At 37.7% G+C, this 12,398-nt stretch overlaps 1 protein-coding gene across 1 annotated transcript; it reads left to right on the forward strand.

The window, feature by feature from the left end:
- The first annotated feature begins 1,770 nt into the window (after positions 1-1,770).
- On the forward strand, positions 1,771-5,415 carry LOC107698190 (band 4.1-like protein 1). The gene is made up of 4 exons (XM_016499154.1): positions 1,771-2,891; positions 3,155-3,235; positions 4,833-4,949; positions 5,194-5,415. Exons 1-4 carry the CDS (start codon positions 2,850-2,852, stop codon positions 5,197-5,199), a joined length of 246 nt encoding a protein of 81 aa, XP_016354640.1. The 5' UTR covers positions 1,771-2,849; the 3' UTR covers positions 5,200-5,415.
- The last annotated feature ends 6,983 nt before the right edge of the window (positions 5,416-12,398 follow it).

Below are 12,398 nucleotides of genomic sequence, written 5' to 3' on the forward strand. Positions count from 1 at the left end.
AATGTCTGAAATCTAAAATAAACTTTATGTGGTTGAAAGCACTGAACAGTTGTGATATATGAAAAGCATCTGTCTCTGGCTCCGTGCCAGCCAAAGCGCAGAGCGTCAAAGGGTTAAAATCCTTTTAGACTTGCACTCTATTCATTTACTAACTGCTTGTTTTCTTCAACAAAAAAATAATTAAAAAAAAAACGCTAGATTCTCTAATCTTTTTGTATTCTATCTATTTTTGTTTTTATTTATTATACAATTAACAAAAGCAAAAAAAGGCCTCTAACACTAGCTTGCTCTATTCTTTTTCTATTCTATCTGTTTACTTTTTATTTATTATATAATAAAAAAAAAACCTTGCTACGTGTACTGCGTTAAGCTAACTGAGACTTGTTATAGCATTTGCATATCATTGCTCTTTTGTTGATTTTGATTGCTTCCATTGTCCTCATTTGTAAGTCGGTTTGGATAAAAGCGTCTGCTAAATGATTAAATGTAAATGTAAAATCGATTGCGTTTCGGGGGTGGAGGGGGGACAAAATTAACCTGAGGGGCGGAAATCAGATTTGAGAGAGCAATGCCTGGCTGGCTGGTTAATTAGCATAGCCTATATCATCTTGTTTTAGGGCAGTCCATGTTTGATTAAACATCCGTAAATAGATGACATCTTAAAATATTATAATATAACATTTTACTTTGTTTTAGATTGAAGTTTTTGTCTTCTGTGTAAAAATAACTTTACTGGGTATATATTTTTGTAATAAAAATAAGCTTTTGTTTCATAAATTTGGTACTGATAACAGCTTAACTTTAGCCTAACTTATGGGTCTTTACTATATTCCAGTATCATTATGCCTCAATTAGCTAGTTATAGAGTTGTTGTTTTAGGTGTACAGATGACTTGCTGCTGTGTTAATGTATGTTGTTAAAATAACGTTCTGTTCCAGTCTGCTGGCTTATTTAGCTACAGTACACCGCATTAAGTATGCCACTTAGTACTGCAAGACTTTGAATGTTAAAGTGCAAATTAACACCTGACCACTCTTGTGGGTTTGCTACTATTCCAATTAAAAATTGTAGAAGAGTAAAAACCTGCCAGGCAAACATTGGTATGACGTAAGCAACACAGCTACAACAAATAAAATTAGATTTATAGTGTGTGAATAATCAAGCATTGACAATAATCAGTCGTATTGGCAGCACCGAGGGGCCCCCAAATCAAATTCTGTTTAGGGCCCCATAAAGGCTTGGGCTGGCCCTGATATAGCGGGTTGGTGGGGCCCGCCTACTGCTTGGGCACTCGAACGCCAGAAAGCCATTGGCTGTTGCAGATGCAATAGCAGGATTCGATAAGGCTTTAGCATTTCGGTTAAAAGGAGTTTTCCCCTAAGTGACTAAATTTGTCAAGTGAAGGACACGAAAAGGAGCCCATACATATGAAGCTATGTGATGCTGACTTTCAGCATATCAGTTCTCAAATCTTGCAGCATGTTAAAATTGTTTTGAAGTATTATTTTGCAAGGAATTGTGCGAAAATTAGGCTTTCTTAATTGAAACTCTGGCCTTGTAAATCATACTTTGTGTTAAAAGGAATAAACGTTGTCTGTGTTTTACTGCGTGTTCACTGCATGTGTTTTACATCGATGTTCATTTCAACTGGAAACTGCAGCGATTCGTACGTATTTATTATTTATTCTGTACACGGGTGACCGCTGCTCAAAGGTAGGGGCTGATTATAACACGTCAATGAGTGAGCAACTGGAACTCCTCTGTGTTCCGTACACAACTGACTGCTGCACTGAGACGGGCTGCTTGTGCCGCGAGAGTTAATGAGTGGCCAAAGTGCATCTGAGCGCTGAACAAATGCTCAAATTATGTAGTGAAGTTATCCTGAGTCATGGAGTCAGTTTTTCTGGACCGATGGATGTTGTGGAGAAAAGTCTTCTCTGTCTTGCAAAATAATGCTCAGGAGGCAGAGTTCCTGATGTCAAAATTAGACCTTATTTCAAGAAGACAACAAAGCTGACATGCCTGCAAAACACCTGAATCTGTCTCTGTCCAGACTACCATCTTTGTACAATTTCGTTATCGGTCACTGTCCAATGAGCGTACAGACCATTTTTTGATACATCATTCCCAGTCCTTTTCCACAATTGTTTTCATAATGCTTGCTTTCACTGTAGAAAACCACCTGTTAGTCTGTTTTTCAAGAGATAACTTCTCTTATCTACCACTTTCCGGGTGCCCAAGGTTGCAGAGGCATATACATTTTAGGATTTTAACGAGCTGTCAGGGTTTTAATGAGTTTTACACACGTAATCTATCTCATCCTGTGGCATCTCCCATCTTAGGTACTTCCTTCTGTATTCTCTATTCATAAGCGCAGTCATGTAGGCCTACACAGTTAGTCAGTTTGGTCTTGAGGTCTTCAAAATGCACCCAGCTCACATATGAGGCAATCTAACTTTCACAAACATGCAAAGTAACTTCAATTGTTTTCTATTAGATAAAAAAATATTTCATAATGGACTGCAGGGTTCTGGTCGTTCCACACATGATTTCTGGAGCTCATCCAGAGTTATCAGTTTTTTTTTATTCACCAAGACCCTTCTCCCCTGATTTCTCTGTGTGGCCTTCCCCTGATCTGTGCCTTGGAAATGGGATGCATCTGGGAAAAATTTCTACTGTGATAATACTAATTGTGTACTGTCTGTGTGATATATATAATATATATTTCTTAATTTGCAAAGGGGAGAGGGGCAACACTGTTTAACAGTAAAACATATAACACTGTTGTATTTCAGGTAAGGTCAAACAGTCTAGAAAGAAACTTTGTTGCTCCTCCTCTCACCGTCACTATGGAAAACATTACCTCATCAACCACGACTCAAGTGACCAAGGTAAGAGACATGTCACAGAGAGTTTGAGAACAATATCCCCTCTGAGCCAACACACCATTAACATTCAGCTTGACATAACTTTAGTCAAAAATTGCGGATGTATTATGGACAGGTCAATTTCTCTGCAAACATTAATAAGGTGAAGTTTTAATAAATAAAAAAAACTTTAAATACACAGGTTGGTGGTGAAAGACTATCAAAATGGCAGCTGATGAAATCTTTTGTTGGAGATTAAATTCTTGAATGTTTTTAACTGGTTTCAGACAGTGAAAGGGGGTTATGCAGAGACCAGGATTGAAAAAAGGATCATCATAACAGGAGATGATGATGTGAATCAACATCAGGTAAGCAAAGACATATATATGTAATGTATGTATATTAATGGTCAAGTATGTACTTATTGAATATGAAGGAAGCTGGCCCTGTATCGATATTGTGGCACGTGTGCAGCAGTGGACCGCGCTTAATTTGAATACGAGAAAGAGAGCAAGAGGGGCTGTGTATGTATGAAATACCACCGTTTTGCCGCGTTTCTCTATTAACAGTGAAGCTGTGGCTTTAATTCCTTTAGAAACGATGATGTTACCAGCTCCTTGTTGAGAAAGATAATGTAGCTCTTGAGCGATTAAGCTATTTTATTGATAAAATTGCGGGGCAGCGCTAAAAAGTTTGTGTTACTGAATGTCTGTGCGCGCACGCAACGTGATCAGTGTGAGTGACTAAAATCGTGTGTGCGTGAGATACAGTGAAGACAGCGCATTAGTTTAGAACTCTTGTCATTTTTATTTTTTTAAATGTAGAAATTGTGTTAATTTGTGCAATGATAACCTACCAGCAATGTAAATATATATATTTTTTAATATATTAGTATGAGTACATTACAATATAAATGTATTATAATGAGTACATTATTATTTATGGGCTTAAAAACAAGATGCAAACTATCGCCTCAGGTTACGTATGTAACCCTAGTTCCTCGAGGGAACGAGACGCTGCGTCGAAAATGCTAGGGGAACGCCTTCTGCGACCCACGCTCCGAATCACATGTGAAATCAGTCCAATAGCTGAACGGGACGTCACGGACGGGTGACGTCATGACCAGGAAGCTATAAAAGCACGTGCGGCGGAGCCCGCGTCAGCTTTCTGTCATTCAGCGAAGTGCTCTATGTGTGTCAGTCATATTTATTGTTGTCTGTCTATTGTGAGAAAAAGTCTAATAAGCAGCTATGTCTAAGGCTCACGCTAAGACAAAGCATGCAAAAGGCGAGTGCAGAACTAGGGTTACATACGTAACCTGAGGCGTTCCTCTTCAGGAACTCGAGCTGCGTCGAAAACGCTAGGGTAACGAGAATGCCCACGCCGCCAGACTTCTAAGTCTCTGCCGAGTGTGGAAATATTGTTGGGAGTGGCCAATGTAAACATGAAACATGTGCCATTACCTATATTGTACTGTGGTACAGTTATGGAGGCCCTTCATAATGCAGAGGTCAGCTGCCTGCTCTGCCAATAGTTAGAAATGGCACTATAGTATGCAGTGTTTAATAAACAGCTGTTTTACTAAATTCTGCTGAGGTGAAATTCAGTGCAGTCCTGTATCGTGATATGTATCGCATCGTGGCATCTGTATCGTGATACGTATCGTATCGTGACTTTGCTGGTGATACACAGCCCTGGTTGATACCACAAATTCCTTTCATGATTGCTTACCCTGACTAATGAAAGACAACGTCCAGGCTGCTAAGACATATTCACCTGTGGTTTTATTTTATTTTTTTTCTTCATTTTCTTCTACTAGTATAAAATTCACCCAAAACTTTTTTAAATTTAGAATGATTTGGGAAGCACTAAACCTAATCTAGCATACTATGTAGGTCAGCAAATAATGTAATGGTACATGTATATTAAAATCACTTTACTGTCATTAAAACTAACTTTTTGCAGGCTCTCGCCATGGCAATACAGGAAGCCAAACAACAGCACCCTGATATGCTGGTAACTAAGGCCATAGTAGTCAGGGAAACAGACTCTTCATATGAAGAGAAACACAGAGCATATGAGGTACAGCAAACATACAGAACATTGGTTATTATACATTGAATTTCTAGTACTTACAATTTCTTATTGTCCATGAAGGTGATATTTGAACATGTTAAATGTAAAGTAAAAATGAAGTAAAATTAGGGTTTATCTCTGCAGTTAAATGATTGCACATTTCTGAACTTTCACAATTCTCTCTTTCTCTGTGTGTGTGTGTGTGTGTGTGTGTGTGTGTGTGTACTGTGCATTTGTCCAATTGTTCCAGTCTTGATCAATAGAAGGTGCTGTTTGGAACATGAACAGAAGATCAGCTCTGGTTCTATGTATTTCAGTTGAAAGGAGTTGTGCTACTTATGCTACTGAGCAGTTTGCTCAAAACAAATCACCCATGCACCCAGTCCTCTGCCATCACACTCCACTCTGTCCATCTTATGGCGCTTTTCCACTGCGTGGTACGACTCGGCTCAGTACGGCTCAGTACGGCACGGCACGGTTCGGCTCAGCACGGTTTGCATTTCCACTGCAGTTCAGTACCGCTTTAGAGTGGGCGGGATTATTCACATGTCGTTATAGTTGCGCCTCTACTACCACGACTCCTAAAAAAAACTTTTTCATTCCACGTCGCCCCATCAAGCTCTCGCTGGATCTGCTCCTCTGCTATCAACAGAGGAACGTCTGTACTTCCGCAAGAGACAACAAAACTTTTTGGTTGTTAAAAAAAAGGTGCGCTCGTTCAAAACAGTTGCGTTCGATCCTTCGCTGGCTGCGCTGATTTAAATCTAGCGGTTCTTTTGTGTTTGTATCGCAAGTTCAGTGACGCAGGTAGTGACGATTCTCTCCGGCCAATCCGTGATCAGCAGAGTTTACACGTCACGTTTTGGTAACGGTACGGTTCACTTGGAACCCCAACCGAGGTGGTACTAAAAAAAGTACCAGGTACCAGGTACCAGGTACTGTACCCAGTGTAAAATCCCCAAAAAGTGAACCGTACTGAGCCGTACCATGCAGTGGAAGAGCACCATTAGTGACAATCTCCCATCATCTGATGTCAATACAATGTTCTGTACCATATCAACGGTAGTCTGAATTATCTTTGGTCATGCATAAATGTCAGTAGTTTAACATATAGAGTGGAGTTTAAAAAAAAAAAATGATGAAAGTGTTGGAAAGTTAATGCTGTCATGCGTGCACATCAGTCTGTGACATCAGACTTAGTTCCTAGAATTACCTTTTTTGAGCTCACAGCTTTTTTGAATTTTTCCTCAAATTGGAAAAAAAAATCTTAAAGTGGTCATATGATGCGATTTAAATTTTTCCTTTCTCTTTGGAGTGTTACAAGCTCTTGTGGGCTTCCATTAAGAATTCATGCATGACTTTCAAGGAATTACCCGAGAAGTTATAAGAATGGACAGACACAGAAGCTACGTATCATTGATGGCCAGCTTCTGTAAGATTTTTTAAATAATATTTGATCAAGTGTTTGCTTGTTAATTATGAATATTTATCATTTCGACTGTTATGCATATGCAGAAATTTTGGATATTTGAAGCATAGCATTTTGGAAGATACCCACACCTGACCAGTTAATAATAATAATAAAAAAGATGGTAAACCCCACATCAAAACAGCTGAACAAAGCAGAATTACACATGCCATAATAATAAACATATTTGTCCACATACCAAATTGAAATCCATGTTGCATTTTGGATTGTGGCAATGATTCTACAAATAAAAAAATCAACCTCTTTGCTTTCTTCAAACTTCTCTTGAACAAGGTCAACCAAGTATCAACATTAACATTATTCAACATTAACTTGGCTGCATTCTAAAAGCTGTTGACTTGGCTATTAGGTGACATTTTAAGGCATCATTAACCTGACACAAAGACTGTTACAAAAGATAATTACAGTATACTGCTGTCATTGTTGTGTGAATTCTAAGCAACACTTATAAAGAAGGAAATTCCATAATAAATGTTAATGGTCTCTCTTTAATGGATCCAAGACGGTGGATGAGGTTAGAGAAATGTTACTTATATAAAGAATAAATTAAATAATAATGTTTTATAAATAACTAAAAATGAAAAATAAAAGAATCTATTTTTGTTTTTATTAGAGTATCATGCTACTCTAATAAAAACAAGTATGTCATTACTCACATTACTTTATTTAAATCAGTATCTCAGTCTCCTGTGTTGAACGTTATTTGACATATTGTATTGTAGAATTTATTATGTTTAAATTCAGTTGTTTCCAGTGTTAATTTTGACAGGCATTTTTGATTTAGTCTTAGTCTTTATCTTGTGGCAGTAATGCTTAATAGTCTTAGTCACATTTTAGTCATTTGAGTCTTTCATATAGTTTTAGTTTGTGCGCTTGCGCGTGGGGCTTACAATGACTTACAACGATACATAACAGCTACAAGTGTATGCACTACTTGCTTTATGCAAGCACTATATAGGACAAATCACTATACAGGATTTACCCTATTATACTTTATCGACACGAATTGATAGGTGAAACAACAAACAGCCACCCACAAATAGTCTATAAACAAAGCATCCGGCTGTCTTTGAGTTCACATGAACAACGGTTAAAGTTACTCATCAGGCTACAGAAGAATACCATAATTCCTCCGTTCAATTAGGCCCAAGACATCGCAAGTCACGCAGACCTATAACAACCCAGCCACAACACATAATTGCGAATAATTAAACCCCCCAAAATTTCACAAATCACGTTTTCAGGGGAGCCCATGTCTTATTAAGGGGAGCCCAGCTCCCCCTAGCTCCCCTGTAGTTCGCACCCTGTCAATGACTCTCAGAAAAGATGGGTCTAACCGACATCTAACACACACACACACACAAACATCAATCATTTTTCCCATGAACCCTCCATTTAAGAACACAAACATTCAAAAGAGTCATCAGAACTGTTGAAAGAACCATATGTTGATGTGTTATGAATTAATGCGATATGAGTTGATGTTATGTTGGGTTGCTTCAATTATGGACTTTGAGACTTGATGCATTGAAGTACTGTGTTGGAATATTTACCGATGTTGTCTTGATATCTATTGATGACTCATGTATTATTCTAACTGATTTGAAAGACGTTTGTGATCCTTTGATGCTATCCTATATGGTGAATTAATTCATGAGATGGTTTATTTTTGGTTGTTTATTGGTTGTGTACTTTAACATGCTTTGAATAAGCAAGGGATATTGGAAAAAGAAATAAGCCCCACTTTGAGTTAAATAAAAAAGTGAAAAAGGAAAGAAAAAAAAGACAGTTTTGCAATTGTAAGAGTGCGGTTATTTTTAGTGATTTTAGTGACGTGATTAAACGTCTAAACAAGTGATGTGACTTGTTTTGTACTGTTCTGTGAAGTGTGATTTGAGTTAATGGGCATAGCTAGAATCACTACGTCACAGAAAATGGCGCCCGAACAGGGACCTGAACTTAAAAATTGAACTCAAAGACTTGAACTTGAAAACTTGTGAACTTGTGAAATTAATCTTGAAGCACTTGAAGCAACGTATATGATGATTCTCATTTTTGAAAAATGCTTTTTGTTTGCTTTAGAAAATGAATTGAACTAAAGTGTAAGGCCCGTTGTAGGGTAACATTGTTTTTTATTTGCACTTAATTGTTGAAGTATAAAACTGATTAACTAAATTGATGTAAACTTAAACTTAGCCTATATAACTAAGTGTGGTTACCAGGTAATGTGAATTGTTGTAGAAACCAACTCCAATTTCGAATTTGTGGTGTTAAGCTTGTAATCAGTGACCAAAGAGGGGTAATCTCAGTTGTGAACTATAAGTGATCACAAGTATTTATGTGATTGGTATTATTGTGAAGTGAATAATTGTTTGTTTTGCACTTCATCTACTGACAACATATAGCCTACAAATAGCCCATCCTTCACACTGTACATAATGGCCGATGCTTTGCACCCATCATCAACCTTGGTGGACATTGATATTCCAGATGTTGCCACTCCAGTCTGGGCACCTGCCCTGCAAACTCAGGTGTCTAATTATCCCTATACCCCCATTCAATCCACTGCATTACAATCAAGAACCCATGTGCAGTTTGCTTCTTCAAACCTTTACCCTAGTACACCTGTGCAATCTCTTGTCTGGAATGGAAACCAGAACGAGATGCAACTGTGTACTCCTTCTCCCACAGGGGATGGTTCTCAAGTGTCTTCAGGGGCCCGGTATGATTTGCCCGGAACGTTTCCCACACCTGCAAGGGAGATTGGACATCTTACTGTCCAGGGTAACTGGGACAAATTGTTTGACCTCGTGGAAAAACAAGAGACAGCTGTAAGTGCACTTACTAGTGAACTGAAACAGAATTCTTTGCAACATGAAAGCTAATTGGAAAGTCTTGCTGATAAAGTGGACAACCACACACAGCAAATTTCAAAGATTTTGTCAAAAAACAAACAACAGACTGAAACAGAGACCAATCAAATGGTAAAGACAATAAAGTTGTTAATAACAGATGAACTCCAAAAAGTTGAAAAATCATTGGTATCCAATATTCGTTTCATGGTAGAGCAACTTCAACAAGAGGTTCAAGAAGACATCAGAGATGTCCAGAAAAACTTTTAAAAAAGCCACAATGAATATGTTAAAGATTTCTCAGACATTAAAGCTGTCCAACAAAACTTTCAAAAAAGTAACAATGAATTTGTTAAAGATTTCTCGCATTGGACCTTCCAACTTGACCGCCTTAGTGATAAAATAAATGAGCTACCAGTGAATACCGAACACAAAACACCTCTGGACCCACAAAAGGAAACTGAAACGGAATCATCTCCTCCCATTGGTGTATCACCTCCTGTGAATGCTGTTGCTGTCAAGAGTGACCATCTCAAGTTAACCTTTCCAACTTTCGGAAGACCGTCAGATGACTCTGATCCTCTGTTGTATTTAACTAAATGTAAGGATTTTCTTGCATTACATCCTCTATCTGATCCTGAAATTCTAGCTACCTTTAGAACTGTCCTACATGGCACCGCTCGTGATTGGTGGGAAGTTGCCAGAACTACGATAACTACCTGGTGTGAGTTTGAGTCTTCATTCCTTACTGCTTTTGCAGCATTTTTGAGATATGGGATCATATGGCGCTTTAGAGGGCTATAAAGACCCCATTTCTATTAAGTAGAATAAATGAATGGTCAGTTCTTATACAGGACATCCCATACTATATGCACACATCATATGAAATCATTTTACTGCAGCATTTTTGAGATATGGGATCATATGGCGCTTTAGAGGGCTATAACGACCCCATTTCTAATAAGTAGAAAAAAACAATGTTCAATTCTTATACGGGGCATCCCATACTATATGCACACATCATATGAAATCATTTTACTGCAGCATTTTTGAGAAATGGGAGCATATGGCGCTTTAGAGGGCTATAAAGACACCGTTTCTAATAAGTAGAACAAATGAATGGTCAGTTCTTATACAGGACATCCCATACTATATGCACACCTCATATAAAACCATTTTACTGCAGCATTTTTGAGAAATGGGAGCATATGGCGCTTTAGAGGGCTATAAAGACACCGTTTCTAATAAGTAGAACAAATGAATGGTCAGTTCTTATACAGGACATCCCATACTATATGCACACATCATATGAAATAATTTTACTGCAGCATTTTTGAGATATGGGACCATGTGGCACTTTAGAAGGCTATAAAGACCCCATTTCCAATACGTAGAAAAAACCAATGGTCAGTTCCTATAAGGGACATTCCATATTATATGCACACCTCATATAAAACCATTTTACTACAGCATTTTTGAGATATGGGAGCATATGGCGCTTTAGAGGGCTATAAAGACCCCGTTCCTAATAAGTAGAACAAATGAATGGTCAGTACTTATACGTGACATCCCATGCTATATGCACACCTCTTTGCAAACCATTTTACTGAACCGTTTTTGAGATATGGGACTATATGATATTTTAGAGGGCTATAACGACCCCATTTTTAATGAGTAGAAAAAAACAATGGTCAATTCTTATATGGGATGTCCGATACTATATGCACACCTCATATGAAATAATTTTACTGCAGCATTTTTGAGATATGGGAGCATATGGCGCTTTAGAGGGATATAAAGACCCCATTTCTAATTAGAAAAAAAACAATGGTCAGTTCTTATACGTGACATCCCATACTATATGCACTCCTCATATGAAACCATTTTACTGCAGCATTTTTGAGATATGGGACCATATGGCAATTTAGAGGGATATAACGACCCCATTTCTAATAAGTAGAAAAAGCTAATGGTTAGTTCTTATACAGGACATACCATAATATATGCAGACCTTATATTAATCCATTGTACTGCAGCATTTTCAAGATATGACACATTATTACACTTTAGAGGGCTATAAAGACACCATTTCTAATAAGTAGAAAAAAACAATGGTCAGTTCCTATAAAGGACGTCCCATACTATATGTATGCACACCTCATATCAAAACATTTTATTGCAGCATTTTTTAGATATGAGATCATATGGTGCTATAGAGGGCTATAAAGAACCCATTTCTAATAAGTAGAATGAATGAATGGTCAGTACTTCTACAGGACATCCCATACTATATGCACACCTCATATGAAACCATTTTACTGCAGCATTTTTGAGATATGGGACCATATGGCGCTTTAGAGGGTTATAAACACCCCATTTCTAATAAGTAGCATAAATGAATGGTCAGTTCTTATACAGGACAGCCCATACTATGTGCACACCTCATATGAAACCATTTTACTGCAGCATTTTTGAGATATGGGACCATATGGCACTTTCGAGGGCTATAACGACCCCATTTCTAATAAGTAGAAAAAAACAATGGTCAGTTCTTATACGGGACATCCCATACTATATGCACACCTCATATGAAATTATTTTACTGCAGCATTTTTGAGATATGGGACCATATGGCACTTTAGAGGGCTATAAAGACCCCATTTCTAATAACTAGAAAAAAACAATGGTCAGTTCTTATACGGGACGTTCCATGCTATATGCACACCTCATATGAAATAATTTTACTGCAGCACTTTTGAGATATGGGACCATATGGCGCTTTACAGGGATATAAAGGCACCATTTCTAATAATTAGAAAAAACAATTGTCAGTTCTTATACGGGACATGCCATACTATATGCACACCTCATATCAAAAAATTTTACTGCAGCATTTTTGAGATATCAGATCATATGGCGCTATAGAGGGCTATAAAGACCCCATTTCTAATAAGTAGAAAAAAATTTACTGCAGCATTTTTGAGATATGGGACCATATGGAATTTTAGGAATTTTAGACAACCCCATTTCTAATAAGTAGAAAAAAACAATGGTGAACTCTTATACGGGGCATCCGATGCATCCGATACACCTCCTATCGAACCATTTTACTGC

Source organism: Sinocyclocheilus anshuiensis, unplaced genomic scaffold (genome assembly GCF_001515605.1).
Source record: "Sinocyclocheilus anshuiensis isolate Anshui unplaced genomic scaffold, SAMN03320099.WGS_v1.1 scaffold5843, whole genome shotgun sequence".
In the NCBI taxonomy this organism is placed as follows: Eukaryota; Metazoa; Chordata; class Actinopteri; order Cypriniformes; family Cyprinidae; genus Sinocyclocheilus; species Sinocyclocheilus anshuiensis.